General features: G+C 29.1%; 1 protein-coding gene across 6 annotated transcripts in view; it reads right to left on the reverse strand.

Annotated features, from left to right (window-relative positions):
* LOC143197764 (uncharacterized) overlaps positions 1 to 25,688 on the reverse strand; it is a 108,643-nt gene extending 82,955 nt beyond the window's left edge. For 5 of the 6 annotated variants that reach the window (XM_076406534.1, XM_076406506.1, XM_076406498.1 and 2 more), the window contains exons 1-2: positions 25,408 to 25,688; positions 7,621 to 7,684 (exon numbers count right to left, since the gene is read on the reverse strand). In XM_076406534.1, the coding sequence (XP_076262649.1) occupies positions 7,621 to 7,666 (46 nt within the window). In that variant the 5' untranslated portion in view covers positions 7,667 to 7,684; positions 25,408 to 25,688. The remainder of the gene's footprint in view (positions 1 to 7,620; positions 7,685 to 25,407) is intronic. The other variant, XM_076406517.1, reaches the window with a different exon arrangement.
* Positions 25,689 to 26,642: the final 954 nt, after the last annotated feature.

Genomic DNA, 26,642 nt, shown 5'->3' on the forward strand with positions numbered 1-26,642 from the left:
ATAGTTGTTTAAAATCTATTATATTTAACAAAAATAATAAAAAGTTAGCGCAGATTATTTAATATTCATAAAAAATCACTGTATATTATTAATTGCTTGCGCGTATCTTGATTAGCGACATATTTTGGTGATAATGTGAAGTATTAATGTAAATACTGGTTCTGTTATTTACTTGAATAAATCTACCGAAACGCATCAAATACGTTTAGAAACTTACGGTGATGCTTATATGATGATACTATCATATCCCAATTCTTAGGTCTTATTTGTTTTGTTTATTGTTCATATAGTCCCTAATAATTTTGTTCTTTTCGCATACCAAATAATATAGAAAATTATATTGAATATAATATGACTGGTTCAGTCGTATAAGTATGCCAACTACACAGAAGAAAATAAGCTTCTAACAGAACTCATTGGGCATTCACTCCTGGTCATTATTGAATAACCATATATTATCAAAATACAAAGGAAAATATTAATTAAATTCAATTCTTCAACAAGAGTTATTCAAATCCCATCATGGTTAAAGTCACTATCAAATATATAAATTCTTGTATATCAAATAGTTCGATGGGTTATACTTCATCAGGTAAAGGGTAACTGCAACATATTTGATTGAACAATATGATATTATAACGTCAAGTAAAGTTAAAGAAACTAAGTAGAGATCTAGTTTAAGAATTCATAGGGGAACTTATATATTGAAGTATGTCTAATCACAGATTTTGTGAAGATACATGATTGAAGTAGTTGCACATACCTATAAGATTGTATGGCTTTTATTAAAACTAACTTCAAAATTAACTATTACAGGGTAATTTGATACAATACCAGATACGCATTTTTATTCCAAAGAGCTTCTATAAAATTCATAAAATTATTAAACATATATAAATTAAACCGTTCTTTTGTGTTGTAGTGTTTACCAAAACCAAAATTAATATTTTGGTAGCCCTGTCAACATTTGCATCTGTATCTTCAAAAAAATATCAAATTACCATCAGTATCAACATTTTCAGTAGGTTTACCATAGATACAATGTTGCTTTGTCTTAGCAAATATAAGGCTTTTGATTTTTCTGAACAGTTTCCAATTAGTTATTGTGCTGTTTTTGGGTGTTCTTTAGTGTTGTTACCTACCTTTATTCATTTTCTGGCCAAGTGTTATACTGATATTGTGAGTATTTTTATTTAATGTTCTTCGATAATCTATCACATTTTACGGTTAATGTGTCTGGAATACTCACTCACTTCCATTCTATAACTATAATACTAACTGAACTGAACTAAATGATGTATTGTTGCAAGAAGGGCCAGCAATAGTGAGTATCACAAAAGTCTCTTGTATGACAAATCTCGGCGATATAACACATAGGCTGAAATGTCCCAGGCGTGACAAAGAAAACGAGGATTCTTTTGTTCAAAATTGGCTTAATTCATCAAGTCCATCCCCATCAAAAGCCACATTATCATTCCAGCGCCGCTCTAATATTTCAATACAACTTTTGTAGAACGATTTATCTCTTGCCTCAAAATAGGCATCAAACAAAATTGGATAACCTCTTCATTCGAGAGATGTGGGAGCAATGCGAAGTTCAATTCATGTTTTGGCATTGTTTTGATTCACTTGTGACATGGTGTGTAGTCTTGATGAAATACATTTTTTTCTTTGCCATATGCGGTCGTTTTTTTGCAAATTCGGCCTTCAAACGCTCTAATAATACTATATAATATTCACTGTTGATGGTATTTCCCGTCTCAAGATAGTCATCCTGCACATTCCGAAATACCGAGGCCTTACCATAACCTTACCACCGATTGTTGTGTTTTCGGGCGCTTTGGATGAAGTTCAACAATTGCTGTCCACTCAGATGATGATCCGGTTTGTTACGTTTAAACATGGACAAACAGAATCATTAACACGTTTTTGGTTTTGGTCAACAGTGAGCAAAGGCGGCACCCATTTTGAACAGAACTTTCTCAGAGTCAAATGCTCATGCAATATAAAACCAACACGTTCTTTTGATATTTTTACGATGTTTTGTGGACTGTTATGTTTTCTGGTGTTACCACCTCATTTGGACGTCCACTGCGTTCTGCATCATCGGTGTCTCTACGACCTCGTTTGTAGTTAGAAAAATTTTTAACTGCTTTCTTTTGAAGGTTAGTACTGAAAAAGCGAAAAGAAGAATTCAAGAATACTAGCGCCATCTATGTGTTAGGCCGGGACTTCTCAGCCCATGTGTTATTGCAATTGTTCTGAAGGATTCACTGTTACAGTTCAAATAAAGTTCTGTTACTCACTAGATATATCGATTTTGATTACCACTAGTTCAAATATATGCAGCTTGGCTTGGTTGGCATTCAGTTTCAAAATGCTGAGGAAGTGAGAAAATTAATAGATCGATTTAAAATGAAATTATTATCAAAGCTCAGTTGATCTAATAGTATTTAACTAAAACCCAGCCCCCTTTTTCATTCATTCACACTTACATTCACGTATAATAATATTTTTGGCGGCGAAATATAGTCGCTTACCGCGTGTTAACAATTTAATTATCTATCATTTTAATTAATTTTAATTACTCTAGTTTCTTCTCTTTTAATTTAATAAAAATTAAAATTAATCATATTAAGAATTATTTGAACTCTAATTATATACTACATTGTTAATGTAGTAATAATTATATAAGATTATTAATGCACACAATAACAAATTACTGTAACAAAGATAGTTTTATTTTGTTAATACTAATATAATTTTGTTTCTTCTGTTATATAACTTTTTTTTGAAGAAGGAATTTCTAATTTTAAATATATTAAAGCAGTCTGGAAATGGTATGTTTTTATAATGGACATTTCTCTGACATATACAAAGTATATTTTGGCACAGCTTTTATCTCCTGGTTCTCCCTTTATCCTATTCGGTATATATCACGGTAGTCTAATCCTGTCCAACACAGTTTGGACAACATCCAAGAACGACATTCCGATAAAACTGCTGACTTTATGAGATACCTTGATACTTTAACCTTTCCGAACGTTTTATTTAGCGCAACCGAAAACCAAGGGAAAGAAAAGATATATAATTTTATTCTTTATTATTAAAATTTTTATCAATAGAGTTAAGAGTACTAATTAATAATAAACATTCATTAATTGTATATTTATTGTATTATAATACAGTATCTGTGAATTAATTTTCAAGGATTTTTTATTTAAGCGGATTATATCTCAATGAGGTAATGTGTAGTTAATATGGCGAATATCTGTTCTTATTTTACATTTCTGTTGAGGCCTTTGTTACCCGATTGTTGTCATGCTACAAATTAACAAAAAACTTATCCCATTATTGCTTGAAATTGCTTATATAACAGCCATTGTTGAAATGCATCAATTGTAGTCGATAACGATTATGGAATGTAATGGTTTTGTTCAGTTGGATACTAATTCCACAGCTTCGATCCTTTTTGCACCGATTTAACCTATTTAAAGTAAAATTAAAATTGTTAATGTAGGAAAAATATTATGTTTATTACAAAATGTCATATATGGAGATACTTTTAATATTTATAAAATACAAAAATCAAAACATACCTTAACAGATTTATTTTTTTGTTCAGCATCATAACACTGAATCGGCCAGAACATAACCTTCAATTAATAGCGATTTTGTATCAACATCATATATTTTTACGTTATTTTTTAAAATTTATTAATATTATATTGCTAGTTATTATTAATTAGTCAGTGTTCTGAATCATCACGATAAATTTCGATTTACTTTCATTAATTAACATTTAATCATTATTATCATATTCCATCTGATTAACATATTTTGGTACATCAATTGTTGTTATTACATAATTTGCAAAAGCTCGTCCATAATTATAACATATTCTTTTATGTCATTTTCAATGCATCGGACTTATTGGTTATTTGCTGATTTTTTGGAATTTGTTTTTCGTTCAAAACTCTATTGTAAATTTCCATTGAATTCAGTAGCTTTTTTGAAAAATATTTTCAGCATTTCTAGTACTATCTGAACTCGGCGATTTTCCATTCTTCAGTTTCCTCAGTACACTCTTTAATTTTTAAATTTGTATATTCTCTGTGTTGATTTGAAATGAATTAAAACAACAAAGACTTAAAAATAAATAAAAATTAAATAATTTTTTTTGTATCATACTGGTAAACAAATTTAGACAAATCTAATAAAGCAAATTTATATTATTTAAACATAGAAGAATAACAAATCGATAAATGTGATGATAAATATTCAGAAAATTCAAGGTCAAATTTCTCAATTCTCGTAAATGCTATAAAGAAGTGTAGGATCTGGAATTGTTATATTAAATGAATCCAACTTGTTCTATATATTCAAAATATATATTTTTAAGGATATATAAAATCTGGAATAAAATTAAATAGACTATTGTCCACCTATATATATATATATATATATATATATATATATATATATATATATATATATATATATATATATATATATATAAATATCAATTAATTTTTATGTATGTTTTTAAAATAAATTTTCTGATCTTGAATGTAATATAACGTTATTCCTAAGTATTCTTGGGATTATTTTGATACCCTTTTAAAGGTTTCAAACTGGATTCAAAAAAGAATTGTAAAAGTCACGTAGTTTAGTTTTTTTAACTTTTCAGTTTCCATAAATTTATTTTCAAGAATATAATCATAAATACTTCATAATACAGAAAAGTTGTAAAAAATCAATTATCAATTAATCAATATTAATTTAATTATATTTAATTAGAAATAAAATATAAAGGACATTCTATTTTCCTAAACCTACTGTATATATCATTTCCATAACATATCTATATTAAAAAAAAAATTTGAATCAAGACATAATAATAATAGTTACATTTCGTTGCTAATCTAAATATAATAATTGTTGATGTTCACATTATTTTTTTATATTATATTCTCAAACATTCTTCTAAATCCAATAAATCTTATACATTAATTATATGCTTATTAAGTGTAGAAATCTATTAAGAAATTTTACGTCAAATTTATTTAAACGCGTCAGAATACGAAAGTATTTGCGGACTTCCAGAGCATCGTTAATTCGCTATGGTATATATGGGTTGCGTCAAATCCTGAAGTATTTATAACAGAGGACGAGATTTAGAGGTTTGCCGGTAATCACGAGAGGTGGTGAGAAGACCATATGAAATAGCAGAATAATATCGCTACTCTATTACAACACGCTTGCCCGAGGACTGAAAGTATGAAATGATTTATATTTTCATGATTTTAACACATAAAAGAGAACAAAGCGATTCGTAATATGCATTAGGTGACATTATTCATTAAGCATTTAGATAACATTATCAATTAATTGTTAGATATTTTCCTCTAGTTTCAATTACAGAGAAAATAGAGATTTAACTTTATAGGCAATTTTGGAGGAATTTTTAGCGTCGTGCAATATCTAGATATTACTTTAAATAGGTTAGTTGTTTGAGTCACTGTGTTGAGAGCCGCAAAGGCATTTGATTGATTCATTTCGTTTCTATGGTGCATTCCGATTCCTATTTAAAATATACGTCAAGAACATGTCATGCAAAATATCCCAAATTATCTGGATTAAGCCTGTGTAGGGTGTGACTCAGCATTGCTTTTACCTATGCATACAATTATATACGTAGGGTTTTTGTCTATATATGAATATATACTGTTTTTATAGAAAATTAATCTATTTTTTTATTTTTTACTAATAAAAGGGCTATAGTTGTAAAATTATTTAGCAGACTATAAACTCAAAATGTACTCAATGAAATAATGTCGAAAATAAGAAGGTAAATGTCATGTAAATGTGACTGCACTACAAGAAGATTTGTATCGCAAAGTCATTCAAAATTTGAATAGTGTCAACTTGCATTGCCTTTTAAAAATGTTATATTAATGCATTGCTTAAGGGGCTAAAGCTAAAACTAAGTTTGGATTTTTGGATTTGAAAGTTGGATCAATTAGAAATTATGGAGTCAAAATATACATGCTCTAGCAATTATGTTAAGAAAGAAATTTTTATTTATAATCTGAAAAGGTAGACTAAGTTGAGATAAAGCCTATAGAGGCAAGGCAACTATCTCATGCCACACTTGGAAACTCTGCCAAGATTGTTTTATAATATTGTCTGTAGGTCTCTAAGCTATCTGCTTTATTTAATTCATAGATGTCATGTCATAGTAATTTTACACATATTCTACCAAAAATATAAATTTTAAACCTTTTCGTTGTATAATACGTTATGGTTTTCATGATAAAATGTTATTTCATACATTTTTATTCAGAAAATTTATTTTTACATTTCAGTTTATATTTACATTTCATTAGCCAATGAAATCTGACGTCATGGGTGTCACGTGCTGCAACTGCATGCCAAATTTTATCAAAGAACCAATCAAATGTTTTCACAGCGAAATGTTTTCTTTACAAGTGCCTATAATTGACCAATCAAACATGAGTAGGCGATTATAACCCCATCTAGATATTGGACGTAGCGAAACTTTTCCTCAGAGACCCATATTGAGTTTTCCCTCTATTAATCTATGGTTTCAATGCACAATGCTATCCCGAAGTGTGAAGATTGTGAATTGTAGTATTTTCAGTGTAGCAACTTTTCTTATTGTGAAAAAATTAATAAAAATGAATTTTGTGTGTTGATAAAATATTGATTTTTGAAGGAAAAAAAGACAGTTGAAGCAAAAACTTGGCTTGATGCCGAGTTTCTGGGCACTGCCCCAGGAAAATCAACCATCAGGGATTGGTATGCTAAGTTTAGATGTGGTAAAATGAGCACCAAAGACGATGAACGCAGTGTACGTCCAAAAGAGGTTGTTACCGAAGAAAACATTTAAAAAATCCACAAAATGATTTTGAATAACCGTAAATTGAAATTGAATGAACTAGCAGACACTCTGAAGATATTAACTGAACGTGTATATCATATCATTCACGAATATTTGAATATGGGAAAACTCTGTGTAAAGTGGGTGACGAGCTCACTTTGGACCGAAAACAACGAGGAGTTGATGATTCGGAGTGTTTGAAGATGATCAAGCGTAATAAACCCGAGTTTTTGCGTCGATATGTAACAATAGATGAAACATGGCTCCATAATTTCACTCCGAAGTCTAATCGACAGTCTGCTCCAAAGCGTGGGAAAACGTAACTGTCGGCTGGCAAAGTTATGGCGTCTGTATTTTGGGACACGCATGGAATATTTTTCATTGACTACCTTGAGAAAGGAAGGCCCATCAACATGGACTATTACATAGCATTATTGGATCGTTTGAAGGACGAAATAGCTGAAAAACAGCCACATTTAAAGAAAAAGAAATTGCTGCTTCACTAAGACAACAAAACTAATTTTGCCAAAAAAATGTATTTTAATATTGTACCCCGGCCTACATTTCAATTGACGTGTTAATATATTTTGATATACTATAAATAAGAATACCGACCTAAATATGGTATGATTCCTTCAAAACTATTGAAATAATTCAGTTATTATTATGTATTTCAATTAAGATGCATTATTTACGTGAAACAGTTTCAAACTCACCTGTATGTTGGTCCGCTGTTAGGTCCTTCTTCAGCACTCCTCTCATTCTCCTTGACAATATTCCCTGGAAACAAACAAAGCGCCCGTTAGAAATTTTCCTGCTATTCGCCAGTCCTCCTCGATCTTCTTCCATTAAGATGGAAATTTACTCGGCGTTCTAATCTTTATTATTTTCATCAAAATACCAGCAGAACCATTAAGTTCGCCTCTCCATATTTTATACGGTAGCGACTATAAAATAGGGTCATAGCTCGTTAAATACATCGATTTTGGAGATTATGATTATTTTGTGTTCTTTTTTGTTTTTCTGGCTGAATTTTTGACTGTTACTAAAAATGGTAAATTTTCTCGAAACATAGGAACAAGTAAATTTCGTTAAATATTTAACGAAACTAATCTAAATAAAGCTTTTATAAATAAAGCTAAACAAGACTATTTATTACACAGAAATATATACTTTATAAACAATGGATCAGGGCTTTTACATGCATTTTACTTTTAATGCATTTTAATAAAGGAATGTGAAAATATTTTAATGTATTTTGCGTTTTTAATAGATTAATAAAATATTTAAATATAAGAAATTAACTAATTAATTAATTAAAATTTATATTAATATTAACTAATAACTTAATAATATAGAGCAGCTACATATATACAGAGTTGTGCTCGCACGTCTTTGTTCCTAAAATCCAAGCTTTTTTGCTATATTCATGTTGCATTTTATTTTACATATTTTTTTAAAAACTTTTTTCCACTTTTTCGTGTAATCAATGCAATGTAATGAAAAATTATAGTCGACTTAATTTTTTATTTGTCACAGTATTGGAAATTCTGAATAGCTAAATAATGTGTGATTGATAGAAGTAAGATATTAAACAACTATAAGCAACTATTTAAGCCACTCCCAGTATATTGTTTTTGTGATATATGGATATTGTAAATCCACTTGTTTAAGTTTATATTTTTATAACTACTGTTTTCGTTTTATGTATGCTTTATCTCTTTGTATATGTCCTCGATATATTATTTTTCGTTTGTTAAGTATTGAAACCACTCACTACATGTTTTCGGTATTTGATTGATATATTTAATGTTTGGGATCCATGTATCCAAATATATTTAATAATTAATTTATTTACGGGAACTGTTTTTTACCATATTAATATCAAATTTTCATATTATCATCCATATTAATATCCAATTTGCAATGCGGTTTTTATGTTTTTTTTGTGATGACCCCATATCCTACAAAAATTGTTATGTCATGTGTAAGCTTTTCTTTAAAATAGTATTTTGTTCAAATGACAGTCTAGATCTTGTACAGTTTCTTCTTGGAATTAATTAGCTTCATTGAATGAGTAGGGATTTGAATCTTATATAGATATTTTATATTGCTAAAAAATGTTATACACATACCAATATATTTCAAGCATTTGTTATAATATCAGCTTGTTAATTATAAATGACAACATAATTTAAATATTTTCGATTAAAAGGCGCTGAATGAACAGACCAAAGTATTCTGTACAATCTCCATAAAATATGACGAGCTTTAAATGGCAAAATTAGAAGCAGAAATAAAATAAGTGGAAAGTACCAAATCCCTAAGCTAATAAGGTTTCTTTTTTCTGGGCTAAGGGGGGAAGAGCGACATCTTCATTATAAAATTGAATTGCTGCCAATCTACTTGGGAGAAATCTAATTTTCCGCGTATTTTAGCTACGAAAAACCTGACGGTATAATAGGATTCAAGTAGAGAATTCTTCCAGATACCATCGGGACGGTTTAAAGTGATTGGCTGTTTTATACTAGGACAAATTTTTCATTTTATATTTTTCATATTTTAGCTGATATCTACTTTTTTTATATTTCGGTGGATGGATCCACGTTTTTGTAACCATTTAGTTTTCTCTTGAATGCAGGAATGAAACATTATGACAAAATTAAAATCCACTTATTTCTTCTAAAAATTGCAATAAAAAGCGAAATTAAATTAAATATTGCTAGCTAGATCAATCGGTGAACTTCGTATTACCTACGCTTATCTTATAAGTTTTCTCCTATAATAACAATAGCCACTTCGTCCATTATCGACGAATTAAACCTCCTCCCATGCTCATCGGTGGGTGTTTTGTCATGCCGGATGACGATATCATGGCTGTCAGATAGCATCCGATCCAATAATATTTGGAATATTTTGATTAAATCGTCACAATAAATATGAATTTATCCTATGTAATATGTGTTGCGCCAAACGATATCATTTAGAAACACCTATTATATTTTTGAATGTCGCCCAAGAAGTGATTAGAACATTTCCCATCCCAGAAACTAATGAACATGACGGATCTGGTAGTGGAACCAATTGTGGCAATTCTACTTTACCACCGGCACAACATAACCCAATAGATTCCCCGTTGTATTTTAGTGCCTTACGATATTGACAAACTATCGTTATTTCTTCAATTGTAACTGATTTTTTGGTACCATTATCTATTTCCAGATCGTAGTGGGTAGGTAAAAAAAGTTCTCGTGCAGAAAATTTATGACAAAATAATAATACATGCAACATATATTTATAAAGTATGCTTTACCATAAACTATCACTACGTATTTCAACTCTGTTCTTGGTAAAGGTTTACTCGGCCGCAATTAGATGATTCTAAATTACCGTTAACACATAGAATAGAATTAAAAAATTTAGAAGTGAAAGTTATATGGAAAAATCGGGTCCCACGTTTAAGCTTTTCGGAATCCCCGTTACGCAGCCAAATGTAAATGAAAAATGCAACAGCTATATGTGTGTTTCTCGTTCGGCCTCGGTATTAATAATTATAACCTAAGCAGTTAATGGTCATTTTTAGGTGATATAATTTGTATTGTTTATTTACGTTAAGTTTTTCGGTATGTGTTTTTATATATATTTGACAATTACTTTAGATTATTCTGTGTATTTTAATTTATTAGAAAAAAACTTTAAGGGGATCTCTTATGATCTCCTATGTAGGTCCAGGAAAGTTTGTAATCATTTTAAAGATGAAGACTATAGACCAAAATGTGGAAAGCCATGGCTGAAACAAGATGTAATTCCTACTAGTAATTTAAATAGTAAGTATGTTGTTAAATAATAATGATTTATTGCATTGAAATAATTAAGCAATATTTACTGAGATTCTTTACCTTTACTACAAGATTAGGAACTTATGTTTATTATTAGAGAATGGAGGTTCTAGCTTGAAATTTATATGTTCATTTACAAATAACACAGCCTGTCCCATCAATTTCGTTTGAGGTTGGATGAAAAAATAATGGCTTTATCCTTATTGAAATGCAGTGGCAGAGGATATAAACTGTTATCGAAGATATTCTTCTTGCCTTCTAGAAGAACATTAATACAGATACCGAATAAGGTTCCTTTTTGCTGCTGGAGTAGTAACCTCTAATTTTGGTCGTTAGTTTAGAAACTTGACTGTATAGACCGAACTGCAGTTGCCGTATTTGATAAAACGTACCTCAATATAGGTAGGTTTGATTAATTTAGTTGATTCTAAAAAATAATACAACAGAACCATTAATAGTTATATTACCTTATTTTAATGTTTGTTTTAGGTTTGTTTTAAATATTAGAGAGAAGATAATATCAGTGGATTACGTGTTTTCAGTAGAGGAGATATCTCTGTGATTATATCAATGTCTTTATGGCCAAGAAAAATTAATATAATTGTAATATATCAATAAAATATATTTAAATATATTTATTTTTTTATTTTCCCAGTAAAATTAAAAGATTTTTTTTTAATTTTTCGCTAAAATTTTTTATTATATATTTTTAAATTTTCCGCTCAAATTTTTAAAATTCCCTCTAAACGTCATACGGCGCATGCGTAAGTGCCCTCACACGGTGATTCCGAGCGTAACTTAGAACCAATTTTAATATAAGAGATGCGCTTCTAACTTTCTTTATTCTATGACACATAGTTATGTCATATTTGACGTACATGTCATTATTTTTCACGTAATTTTCACCTTATCGAATCGATGTACTAATCAAAAAATATCTGCATTTGTATGAAATATAAACCGTGTTAAGGTATTAAACGGTCAGTGTCGAGAAATTATCTTCAATGTTCAATACATTGTATATTCTAATCGCGGTTTGATAATAGTTGCTAGTAGTTTTAATTAGTATTCAACATTTTTTATACATATTATACCTAAATATTTGACAACCAACAACCATGTAGATGTTTTTGATAGTGAAACTATTGACGGCAGTGACAATGACACTTTGTATGCGGAAATAAAATTATTAGGTTTACTATTTTCCTCGCTATTATTTCATAATTTGTCACTATATAAAGCTTTAGCCAGACTAAGGAAAAGCAATCTATTTTTAGTAATTTATATTGCCGATTGCTCTCTATCAATTTAGCCGATTTATCAGTTTATATATGTCGAGTGATGGAAGCCTGGTGAATATGCTGCACATGAGAATTCATCCCATCCCAAGTTCAACGAGATATTTAAGACGCCTGAAAAATGTCGGGCCAGTGTTGCTTGATAACAGCAGCTTGCAGTCTACAGACGTTGAACTGCTGAATTGCAATGCCCAAGTTTTTGGAATAGTTTGTGAAAATATTGATTATATCATTTTGTGGTTATTTTTCAATTTGTTTAATCAACGTCGGTAGATATCTGAAGTAACAGTATTATTTACTGTTCAGCTACTACTTGTATCACTTTACGACTGCGATTGTAATAGTAGATCACTTTCCATGGCTAATCACAATATAGTGATTACATTACTTTATTTATATTTTCATTACATGATTAATGACAATACAATGCAACACAAAAAACTCTTCTTTTGGCCTAGCCAGTAATTAAATTACACTTGCATTTCATTATCTTCGAACTTTTTTAGCCCTCCAAGTTGTTATTTGTGATTGATATCAAAATCCACACTATTAAATATTTAAAAGCAAAATTGACAACTTATCTAAACAGAAGGTAAACACGATAAACAAAACGGCAACTGGATAATAAATATATGATTTTGAAGCTTAAGGGTGATATTTTACTGTACTAATTATATTATATTTACTAGGTACATTATTTTTCAACTTACCATTGTTTTTACCAAACAATAGTGTATATACTGAAAAATTTCGTGAAATTTAATGTATAATACTATTATAATAAAAATACATTTCTTCGTATTATAACATTTTTTATTTAAAAAATATCATGGTAAAATCTTTCAAGATTGAAGGCAATATTTATTTTTTAACGTTTAGAAAATGACTTTAAAAAAAGTCGCCCGAGTATTATCCGGGGACGCTGATACAAATAAAACGTTAAAAAGATCCGGGAAATGGGATATGTAATTTTGTTACCAAATCAATGCTCATGAATCTTTAATACATTATTCAACGTTTATTTCACTTTTCCAATCAAATAGGGTTTACCAGCTATTACAATAGGGATGGTGGGTATTTATTGCATTCGAAAAAAGGGAATTTATCGTTTATAGGCTTATATTCCGACATTAGGGTTGGATATAAGCTGGTTACAGCATCCGCATGGTAAAATGTTCGAGATGTGCCGCAACGCCACCTTTTAAAACATTCATTTTACGATGTTCTATGTTTTCCTTCGCCACCTGATGCCCACGTACAATTTCGATATATCCGTATGTTTCTTGGTACGATGTTACTTTGTTTTTTAAAGATGTAAATTACTGTATAATACAATATTTTCTTTAGAGGACTTTTGTAGAGTATATTGCAAATATTTGTTGTTTTTAAACGTAATTATTATAAGAAGATTATGCACTGGCTAACTAGCATTTGTCAATACTTTTAAACATATTGATACTAACTAATTAAACAAAAGCTTTTAGACCAATTTCAAAACTATTCATCAAGATACTCCCTTTAAAGCATTATACATGTATCCTAGCACTCCTCTATTTTCTATACCTCTTCGTACTTACGTTCCATGTTTTTTATCTGAAGAAAACTTTTTCTATCTGAGCATTGTTTTGAGATCCGCTATCTGCCAATAGTCACAGGGTAACTATAGATTGGTAAAGCAATTTTTGCTTTAAACAAAAACAAAACAAAATTTGCTTCACTAAAACCAGTATAATTTTTAAAGCAAATACCAGGTGGTCATCAAATTTTAATGTGTCGTTAGAATTTTCTGGCAATCTATTACTACTATTACTAGGTTAGATTTAGGAAGATTAGTAGGAGGCGTCATCTATATGTTACGTTCACAACTTATTGATTGATGTGTTTTTACGTGTCTTTACCAATTAATTATTAAAAAGTGGCTTAAAATGTGAAAAATGACTTGTAAAGGGACAAAATATATTGCTCATGAATATTAAGTGAATGAGTAAATGTATGTGCCATAGGCTAGTCAGCCTCGTGAGCTTTTTAGGAAATAACATACCTTTACGCGGATGAGTCGCTGGATTTCCTTTCTATGTTTCTGTGTGTGTATGTCGATACTAAATAATAGTACAACCAATTTTTTTAATAATTTGATTATATTTCTATAATAAATACATGTATGATATAAGTTGTCTTTGTCTTTTATTATTGGAACATACCTTTTAGATGTTAGGCATTGCTTTTACATCAAAATATAATGTCTTGCGTCCTTCTCAAAACACATAACAAGATAATAGAGACATATGATGTTTTACTAACACACTTACAATATATCAGTAAAATAATGCGCTAGAAATTGTTCCAGAAGTGTAATTCTTATTTTCACGTTGAAGAAAAAGATCGTCTCCGAGCAATAAAATAATATGAAAACTCATAATCGGAGGAGCTGTTGGAAAGTATTGCTGCTAAACTTAGCAAGTATTTGCTTACTCTTTAGAGCTTGACAGAGTAATCTTGTTACATGATAATGAAGAGGTTAAAACAAAGGCACACGGTCTGTTTGAATAATAGTTTTGTTCTTTTGAAGATATTATGAAATTTTAAAATTTTAAAAGTAACAACCGCTTTGAATCTATATACCTAATTCATAGTTATATATTTATATTTGAAGATTTGTTCGAAACAAAAATTTAGGCCAGGCTAGGTAAGACCAAGGGGAGTCTTCTGAAATGAAAGTTGCTAGAGTTGAAAGCTGCTTTTCAGATTTGAGACTCTCTAACCAGATTTTTAATGCCATGGACCGTGTTTTGGAGTATACCTTCCATACTGTAAATAAAACCTAGTTGGTCAAAAGGCGACTCTAATATAGAACAACATTATTTAATCATTAATTTGAATTTATTCATTAGCTTTTAGTCTAGAAGTTAATCTGACCTTATTTATTTAAAAAAATTATAAAATTAAAAATATTATCATTATATATTAAAATAATATTAACTGTTAAAAGAATGAAAGACACTAACAAGAAATTAAAAATAAATATTAACATAAAAATATACTCACAGGGATACTTAAATAGGTAGTAATACAAAACATTTTGTATTTGTTTTATAAATCATTAAGTGAAAATAAATTTAGTTATGAAACACACATATAGCTTATATATCTTAGCAAAGAAATTATTCTAGTGATACATAATTTTTAGAAGAAGTTATCAATTTTTATTAAAGATTTTTTATGATGTATTTGATGAACATCAAGTTCTTAAAAGTATATACAGTTAATTGTATGCAATCGTTGAGATAGTAAAAATTATAGGAAAAAATGTAGAATTATGTCAATGTTAATGCTGATCCAATTCCAATCATATATGGACACTTTATGACTATTAAATGGATTATACTTGTTGCTTGTTGATTTAATTATTCAAACAGATTAAAAATTTTGTTTTTTTCTGCAAATTATATTATACTATATATAAACCGCAACTTACATAAATTATTCCAAAACCATCGCTGTTTCAACATCGATTACTGCCGATATTTTTCGCATTGTTAGACATAGAAAACAGAAATTTAGAAAAATCTTTTTACCGATAAATGTTCCCGTTCAGTCTGAAAAATGGCGTTGTAAAAACGTCTCATTTATTTTAAATATGCCGTGAAGTATCTACAATTCCCTAAATCTCTAAACTAATAACGCTTTCAGAGCAGGGAAGTGTCATGTTTAATACGGCATTGAATTGCTTTCGGGACGTAATGCTCGACCGTTTTCAGATTTGATAGAGTAGTCTCATTAATAGTTAGTTTCGAAAGGCTAAAAACGCATGCGAAAATTGTTTAATGTAGAATTTCATCTCGGCTCGGCAGTAGTTAACTCTATTATAAATGTTTGTTAAGTTAATATGGTTAAAATTGTTATTTATTAAGTAATTGATTAAATACTAAATATCATGTGATATATAGATGTCTGTATTTATTAATCGTTGTTTTTATATTATTAATAGCCGTTAATGTTCGTCTCGGTTTTCGAACTTTATTTATTAAGTAATTTATTATCTTTATATTGTTAATAGCTGTCATTATTATTAATATAATATATGTTTCATACCATAATAACAATAAATTGAAAAAATATTTCCTATAGATTTAGTCTGACGTGGCTTCATTTTATAATGCTTATTCTTGTTTGTACTTTGATGATCGTTGGCTTGATTTGTTTTTTTTCGTCGTTTAACTATTTTTCGATCACTAAACTAGGAGGCTTTTAATATTACCGCTTCTAAATACTTTCTAGTTTCTAGTCTTGGGGATTGAGCTAGACTTGGTGGCCCTGTAGCCAGTTTTCTATCATAATTAGCCTACTTTTGCAATTCATGATGTTGGCAGTGCGTGGGTTACCGCTGATGATGTGGCTTTGCAGTGAGTTGCAGTGACCTATAGCTATGCCAATTGTAGCACTAGACTACTATGCTGTTTAATTCCTAGGCATCTATTTTTACTTCTTGATGGAAGATTTGTTTGACTTTAAATAAGTACTTTTCTGCTTTTGGGATTGTTGTTTGGACCTGTGGCATGGGTTTTTCAGCTTTATTTCCCCATTGTTATGAATTTTAGATGATCTTTAAGGGACAAAGTCTTTGTTAATTTCTTCTGTTGGAATTGATACGAGAAGCCTATGATGACTGTGCGAGATTTGGTAAGTGCATTTATCACCGTAGCTCTGGTTGTAGACGAACCTAAGTTTTAAAATTGTGTGAACTCGAGACTATTGTGATTTTTATATATTTAGATTTATTCTGCATTCTAATTGATGGGACACATTCCCATTGTGGGGTTTTTGGATTTGAAGAGTTGCTTTAATGAACCATCCCTTTGTAAAGAATCTGAGATTCTATATTGACTAAAGGTGAGTTTTGATTGAGTGATGTATTAGCGCCTTTAAATTTGGACATTTTGGCTTTCATCTGTACCGCTTGGTATGGATATAGAATACTCTTTCACATGCTTCACCACTTTTTGTTTGGAGGTTCTTGGCTAGTCGATGACCGTTTACACTAAAGCTCATTGCAAATACACCATGCTGTTTCTAGTAGTATTTCTAGATACTAACTGATAAATAATGCTATCTTTATTTTAATCGTATACATGAATACCCTTCACTTATAGTACCATGCAATCGAAATAAAATCATACTTGTGTATTTCTAAAAAAAAACAATAATCGCTTTTTCAGCCCCTCTCTCATGGTTTCGGGGACATTTCTTGGTCGTCATTAAATCCACTTTTTCCGCAGCTAGATGCATAGACTAAGCTCTAGCTAGGCTACCAAGCCCCTTAAAGGTTATTCAGTTGTGGGTGCCACCCTCAACCCGAAGAAATGTTAGCTGAGGTCAAAAGATCCGCGAAAAGATGTTTTAGTGGATATAGTCTACATAACCTAATTAAACTTACCAATTCAAGGACAAGTTTTCCCGGCTGGATGTACATGAGCTTTTTGTTTTCTAGTTTCAAGCCAAAACCCAAACAAAAATTAACTGGGGGGTGTACCGACAGTTTGAATAAGTATAGTTGATTATATAGCGTCAGTCTCTCCAGTAAATCATTAATTATCCTTATAGCTTTATTTACAAATATCACATGCTATATGCTTATTATCACATACATGTTGCTTGGGAATAGAAATGAAAAAATTGTATAAAATTTTCAATTTATTGTTAGTTGTCATACTTTCGTCTTCATTTTAGAGTAGGCCTTATTTTATATAATACATATGCCAGCATTTTTTCAGTTTTGGAACAGTTTTTATAAGCGCTTCTTCGATATGCCTGAGGTTCCCTCGACACATTTTATTTTATGGATACAATCAATCTAAAACAACTAGCCCGAAGCGACAATTGTACAGAATTTTTCGGAGTGATGTAAAATGGGATTACATCTGGTGAGTATAACGGCTTACTTGTTATACCTCTGAATTCAATTCCTTTGGCCGTGTAGCAATGATAAAATATATTAACATTGAATATAAGGAAGAGTCTCGGGAGATCAAGTGTTTTATTTTATTAGGATAGGTTGACTATAATTGATTATAAGTGGCTGTAGTTTCTTGATGTTTTCATCGACAGGCGACGATCACTGATAATCGCATATCCATCTAATATGAAATATGTTTCTTAAATAATTAAAACTTTTTAAAACAAATTTAAACTTTTTGAAAATGATACATTTTGTTACATCTAACACGCTGATGACTGTCTGAAATGAGTGGTATTTTGTAAAAATTACAGGATTATAATTTAATTTAACATGTTTATTATTACGTCTGTTAGCAACATGGAATTGCTTTTTTCTTTTTTTGGTTTTCATAAAAATTCTCAAAGTTATCCTAACAGAGAATATAAAGGAGTCATTTTACATACTCAACGACATAAACAAATAAGCTTTGTTAAATGAATAACATATATTTTAATTTGTGAGATGTCCCATTTACTTTGAAAGGCACTTCATTGTTAAACTGAACGAACTATTATAAACTATATAGTTGAGAGTTTACTTTCATTTTTGAATGTATATTAATTAAGCACAGTGTTACTATCTTCCGACTTTTAAAATAAATTCATTGTAACTATGAATTTCTACAGTATTAACACGCAACATATTTTAAACACTTCTTTAAATTAATAGTATTACGCTTATTGTACAAATAGAAGTGTATTGTGTATTTGATGTCTCTGAATATTCATTAGCTTCATCTGCATACTGCAATATATTTCCAAACTTTCTGGACATGCATATGAAATTTGATATTAAAATTAATATAGACAATTTACAGTAATAATACAATAAATATACAATGATCCATAATATCTAAAATATATTTAATCTATTACTATTGTAGTCATTGTAAAATGTAATGGCAAATATATTATTAGTGGCCTAGTTCAGTTAAACAGATTATTACAGTGGTTAATAAACTTATTTTATCTCTTTAAAATTATCGAGCATCTGAAACTACCATTAAATGATGTTGCAACTTAGTTTTAAGCGTATTTAATAAAATTTGCTTATTTGCTAATCTTTTTTCTCTCTTGAATTGTAGTAACAGTGCGGCAGATTAGGAGATAAAAAACTTTCATTAATTTATATAACATAGTTAAATGTGTTGTAATATCCTAGTAATTGTTTTTAACCACAATGTGTTAGTATTAATCCACTCCATATGGCTACACTCGTAAAATTGGTTTACTTTTTAGTTTTACTGCTATAGTTCTAAGCTTATTAGTTCGATAACATCAAGTAAGCTATAAAGATTATATTCCTGTTTAGAAAACTGTTGTCTTTTTACTCATTACTCACCTAGAACTTCACTGGGTTAGTATACAGAACTCAACATATTAGGTGTATGATTGATACAATTGTTGCTTTTTAAATTTTTATTACATTTATTTCATTTAAACGTTTTATAATAATGAACTTAATTTTGAAAATATTTGTCATTGTTTCTTGTAATTCCTTAACTAACTTATGATATTGTCTTTGATTGAGATTGCCTTTGATAATAAAACTAACAGGTTTCAAGGCAAATAACTAACTGATCAATTAACGCATATTATTGAGAATTTTGAAGTATTTATGGATATTAATTCATGCTACATTAATCGGAATAAGTGGTAGTCAGATGGGACCAAGTGGTTAATAGATCGGTTATGGTGGAGGATGTCAAGAGGAGGATGTCATGTTTCGACTTTGATGTCTTGACACTTTTTATATCTGTTATTATCCCAAGTAATATACTTAGATTTTTTGATACTTTTGATTTGACTTAAGAAACATACTTTTGACCTAGGTTACGCTCAGTTAAAACATATTGAACCTATTTTTCAAGATTTTGGGATTTACGTATTTACTGTAAACACTTGTTCTTTTTGTTTTTGTGTTGCATCTTTATATTTGTCATAAAGCTTTCTTAGTTAGATTCGTGGGAAAGGAATGAAGTTGACGGTGTCCAATCAATGGTCTATTAAGCATTGTTTATATGCATCTTTACTCTAGAGTGGTAGCAGTAGAAAAGTAATCCTAGATGTATCAAAGCTTTTTATTATTCTCCAGCAATTTTTACACAAGCTGCACCAGAGTGTATACCTTATAGTCTATAAAGAGGAAAAATCTTATTATATATAAATATATATATATATAAATATATATATATATATATATATATATATATATATATATATATATATATATATATATATATATATATATATATAGTTAAATCTATAGTTGTTCTATGTTGAAGTTCTACAGTCTTAGCATTATTAAAAATTCTAGCTCTTTTATTAAGTAATAAGAAAAATATACCGGGTGTACAGCAATATTTGATGCACATTATGATAAATGATAAAAAAGGTATCCTCACTATGAATGAGACTTGAATCTATCATCATGGTTTTAAAATAAAAGGCTAATAATAAAATTAAGAAGCTATGAATTGGTATGAACATAATGAACAGAACTGTTGTGGAAGTGTGTTTCGAGTTCCCACTTAAAACAAATCTATTAGTAAGAAAGAATAAAGATTTTCTTATAATATGACAAAACTTCGAACATTAAACAATATGCTAAAGGAGCATATAATAAATATTCCATAAAATATGTTGACAACGGCATACATGTTAATATATGGAATATAAAATATGGGTTTAATATTATGCGATATTTACTTTATAAAAATGATTGCAATTTAAAACTGACATATTTAAACAGAATTATAATTTATTTAGTGTCACGCATACAAGATATGTAATGTAGGATATACCAGAGTATTTCTAAAACAAGCACGTGCGTATCATGAGTTAACACCACTCATAAAAATGATTCATAAATTATAGTATGTAAAAGATTTGCGTACAAAAAATGGGGCAGAGACAAATACAATTTCCTTAAAAGACGTCACTAAGATTATGGTAAATATGTAAATTTTCTTGGCAACCTTTTTAAATCGCATGGATAGCAAAAGATAACATTTGAATTCCGCGAAAGCGAAAGCATAATATTTTCAGCAAAACAAAATATTGTCACCGATGATTTCCTTTCTTTTATTTTTAAAATAATTCTAAGAAATATTTCAGTTTTTATTTGATGTATTTACATTAAACTAAATATCAAATATAATTAAAAAATTCACAAATATAACTTGGTGACGCATAGATATATATTATTAAACATAGGTATATTAATACATAGATACTACTATTAGATACATTATTAAAAGTATATTCAACCTAACAAAATTTAATTTAGAAAGAAAGCACAAAAAAATTTAGTACACACTTTTTTAATACAGAAAGAGACGAAAACAAGGTTAATAAACAGACTTAACACCATTTTACAAAGATTATTGGAAACGTCATTAAAACGCAGATCTTATAATCTTGTTTTTACAAACAGCAAGTTTTTGTTAATTAAAACGGTAATTCAGTTATATGTCTTATTTAATTTTGCAAAAGCGTTTTGTGTTTAAAAAGTATTAGTAAAGACATTTATTTAGAAAATGAAAAATACGAGCTTGTTTTCAGCAAAGTTATAGTAATCAGTCCTAGGCAAAAAAAAATTAAATAATTTAATCATTTAAAGAATTAGTAGATAAAATTACTTAGTTGTAATAATAACAGGACATATATTGATTAGACAGTTGAAGTATATTCAGATGTTGTTACTTTGTGACTATTGAATAATTTAAGGATTAAATATATTACATAATTTTTAGTATGATGGATTATCTCAATTTTTGTTGAATAATATTTCTAATCGCCATTACTTATCATAAAAGTATGAATATCTATTCTAAAAATAACATTGCGTATTATAATTTCCATGAGAAAGGCGTTTGTAAGGTGAAAAAGGGAACTTTGTAAAAGCTTATATTCTTCTGTAAAAATGAGGTGTTTTACATTTATGGGCTATCTTTCATCCAGGCCCTGTCCTAGTTATTTCAACATGAATGGTGTTATTTTTTTCGATAAAGTGTTTACAGCCGAAGGCTAACGGTATTATGCAAGTATTCTTCGGAGACTCAAGTTAATTTTTATGATAAGAAACGGCAATTAATATTTCAGGTAAATATATACTTATTTTTATATATATTTAGATTCTGTTTTTTAATACTCAATATTTGATTGTTTAATTGGGGCCTAGGGCACTAGATCTACGAACTGGCGGATGTCAGATTTAATGTAATGGTCCAGAAATTATTTGACCTTCTCTGATTTTATTACTCTGACACTTACTTTTGACAATAGACAATCAATAGTGCTGTTAATGTTATTATAATAAAATACATTAAAGAATTATAATTTGTTTAACTAACTGTTTAAAGAGTTAAGCTTCAATGTAATATAATTTTACTTTAAGAATAAAAATGATAATTGCAGTCATTTTGATATTTAGAAAAGTATTGAAAGACAATATTGAGCTTCTTCTTATATGATATCTATAAAAATGAAATGAAATTTTTATGTAAATAAAGCCAATTTATTCAACTCAACTGTAACATAATAATCTTTGGATTAATATTTCCCTTGCGCATAAATAGGGTATGTTATATGATACTTTATTTAAATAAATATTTCTTATAATATCTAGAACTGTGAATTTTAATATTATATTGCTAGAACATTTTAGTGACTACATTCATATCCAGTATTCTCTCTTTTAAATTTTATCTTTTTATTTATATTTTATTTTATTGAGATATATTGAAACATAAAAACAATATAAATATATTGCTTTTTGAAATTTCTTTTTGAATACCCTTCAATATTATTTAATTATGATTTATTCAAATGATATAAGCCTAAATTAGTGGCTTTTTTGTTTAGTTTGTTCTGTTGAAACCAAAGTTGATCAAAGCCTAAATTGTCTAACAGATACTGCAAAAAAAATCAGTAAGTATGTATATGGGGGTATTGTATTTACTTTAACGTTTTAAGGAGAAATAGTTTTTCTACGTCTAGATTTAGGTTTGCGGAGTCAAAATTTTGAGAATTTGAGATGGAAAAAAGGATGGAAATTGAGACATCACTCAAATATTTCTCAACATTGCACAAGAGCAATATCATCTATTCCCCACAGAAAAAGTTTGATGTAGTGTTTTCAACGTATTTATATAAATCAACAGATTATTTAACGATAATATTACGTTAAATGAAAATTTAACATGACATCGTTCGATCATATGCTCCGAAATTGGCAGATGCCTATGCAGATACGCATAAATTGGGATTCCTATCTCATTCGTAGTATTCACTAGATATTGACTCTTTTGATTATAAATTGTTCCAATAGTTTGGTCGTGTAACACTTATTCAGAAATCTTATTCACTCGAATAATCCAATTTGTCAATATGCAAATTTTCCGATATGAAATTCAAATTGTACCAAAAATATACTGTCTAATGCAAGAGGAAAAATTAAAAGTGATAGTCTATCACTGATATAGATAATACTTCGAAAAGTAACATTTTTTCTCAAAAATGTTTTGAAATGTTTATTTACTAATATTTTAACAATAAAATGAAATAGCTGTATAAAATTATACAAAATTTTTATTGAATTGTACGTGGCGTTGTACATCAGAACATCTTATGGAACTAAAAATAACGAAATAATTTTTTTTAAAATTCAGTCAACGTATTTAATTGTTCCTTCATTTAATTTCGCTAACAACTTATAAATTACCTTCGTGTTTTCCCCGTTTAGAACCCTTCGGCTTATACAAAGATATATATTCATTTAAGGATATTTTTGCATGCATTACTTAACAGAAGTTTGAAGACTGTATATTAAATAAAATGTTAATCCCGGCTTATATTAAAATCTTTTTCTCTTAAATATATTTTCAGATGTAAATTCCTATAAATAGTGGTATTTTGAACGTAGTTGTGTTTGAAGTTGCGTTTGAAAACTGGGAAAAGTAACGAAATATTGAGAAAATATTTAGCAGTATAATTACAACAAACAAGGGCAAAAATACTGTGTTAAATCAGGTTAAAAACTTCGAAATTTGCTACGAGGAAATCGTTCGCTTACTTCTGGCTTTATGTTCTGGTAATGTTAATGTAAAAGAGTCACGTTTTGGTCGTACAATTTCTGGAAAAACTGATGAAGTGTCGATATCGGTATGGATTTAAGAATTAATTATAAAATTGATTTGAACCATATGCACATAGCTGGTTACAAAAAAATTCTCGATATAAGGGTTTCACATAGGTCATGCATGAAAAGTATGATAGGTCGAGTTAACATCTCTGATGCTCTGTTTCTGTCATAATAAGCCCGAAAACATATTATTTGATGACCACTTAAAAATTGTAAGAGCTTGGTTGAGAAGTTTTGATGTATACGTCGTATAATCCAAACATTGCACCTGACATTCTGACTGTCATTTCTTCCGTTTATATATATGAATCTAAATATTAATTTCTTAACAGAAATCTGTTAATTTCCTCACATTATTTAAAAATGTCAATATTTCTTGCATAATTTTCAATTTTAAGACTTAATAAATATTGAGATATTGGGTATCAGCTCTATAAAAATAATATGTTTCCTTTAGAAGATGATTTAAATCATTATAAGTATATACTTAAGATATATTACATTAAGCGAGTAAGACGTAGATATTGAAGCATGGAAATCATCGTGCCATTACCAGAAGATTGATATTATCGAGTTCGTCGTCGCAATTTAAACTGATAACATAACTTTGTAATGATCGAATTTATCTTTTAGTATATACAACATATAATAAAACTTATTAATAAAATACTTATAAGTTAAGTATTAAATTAGCTAAATAAAATATTCTATTAAACTAAATATAATGAAAATTAAAAAGTTCTTCAGATATTTTGATATATGTTACTTGAATTTTGTTTTTTTATTAATATATTCGAGTTTTCTAGAAGCCTGGGGAGGAAATATATGTTTTCTCTTGAACTACAGCAAGTTCTTAGACTTCCGTTTAATCCTCTTGGAGAAAATATTTTTTTTAATGAAACTGAGTATTTGTAAAAATAATTTAATTTATGTTATTGGTTCCAAATTCAAAATTAATTAAAATTGCTATATTTTATACGCTGTACTAAAGTATAACTGTTGGTGACTTGAGGAACACAATTAATGAGTATTCGTTTGAAAATTATTGTTTTCTTATATTATCTGACTTTTAAATATCTTATGTTATGTTTTATTAGGCACAGCAGTAATGTAACTTAAAAATTATATAATGAAATAGTTCTACTTAAAAATATGCTGTATATATTTAGAGTCGCCTTATTAAAATATTTGTTAAAAATATTGATACAATAAAAAAATTATACTTACTTGGATAATGCTAAAACTAGTTTACCATGAAATTCTATGTTAACTAATCACTCGTTATTTGATAAATTCTATCTTAGATGTAGAAATGTTTATCCCAATAAGAAACAGCTTCGAAAAAGTGTTGGTCTTGGTCCCAGACGTCAGTTTTCGTTCAGCCTTATATCGTATTGAAGTGGAATTATTATTGCGAAAATATGGTCTGCAACTTTCAGCAGGAAAAAAATATCGACAAACAGGACATAAGGTTACGCTGACGTTTTGCGCGTACTTCGCCGTTCACTGGGGGGGCCAGTGCTTCCACATCGCAGGATGCTGGGGAGGCCTGCAGCCCGCGCACGCGGCCTTCTCGTTCCTGCAGGATAACGAGCCGTTGCAAGAGGCCGCAAATTCTCATTCCGGTGATCAGCTGCTGCCGCGGCCTGGCCCTAGACAGGTGCTGGTGGCGTGAAACTCGCAAGCGACTATGATTCTTGCGATGCAGGGAATTTCCTAATAGAACGGCTCCAGCGTTTCTTTTTGTTCGTCATCTATTCGATAGGAACATTCCCGCTGTATTCTATTCCCGATAGGCATTTCGTAAAAATAGAAATTATGGGCCAGTTGGCACACATTGTGATCAAAATGAATTTTTGGGTTGATGCTGGATGTTATTAAAGTTGATTGATGGCTTTTGTGATAGTTAAAACGTCCAAAGCAACTTTTTCTGTTATTGAAAAATGAATGTCCGGATTTTTTTTTGTAAAAATTGAACTGTCCGGCGCTGTAATATCAGCATATTTCTTTAAGGGAAACTTCTTTTCATGAAGAGGAATAAAGACCTTCTTATGATTATTGTTTTTTTTTTAATTAAAATATCGAAAGAAAATATAAATATTTTTACCGAATTTCGATTTATACATTACTTTGTGTCGTTCTTGCTCTGAAATTGAAATAAAAAATTGTTATATCATTATTACCATACCGTGTTTCGAATTTTAAATTGAAAAAAATTGTAATCTTTTGAATTGATCCAATTCTTTTTAAATCTTTAAATTTTTTTTCTCAGTTCGGTTATGTATTATTGATCGAAACAGTGATTTTTAGAGGAAGTGGTATTGGATATGGTAAAATTACGTGGAAGCATCTTTTGCTTTTATATAGGTATATTTTTATTTCATTTACATCAATCTATAGCTATATTAGATCATTTTTCCATAAAGCCAATCTTTAATTCATAAAAGCAGTATTCTTGAAAC

This window comes from Rhynchophorus ferrugineus, unplaced genomic scaffold, assembly GCF_030347505.1.
Source record: "Rhynchophorus ferrugineus isolate W39M unplaced genomic scaffold, kcgeb_rfMv2 rfM1, whole genome shotgun sequence".
NCBI lineage: Eukaryota > Metazoa > Arthropoda > Insecta > Coleoptera > Curculionidae > Rhynchophorus > Rhynchophorus ferrugineus.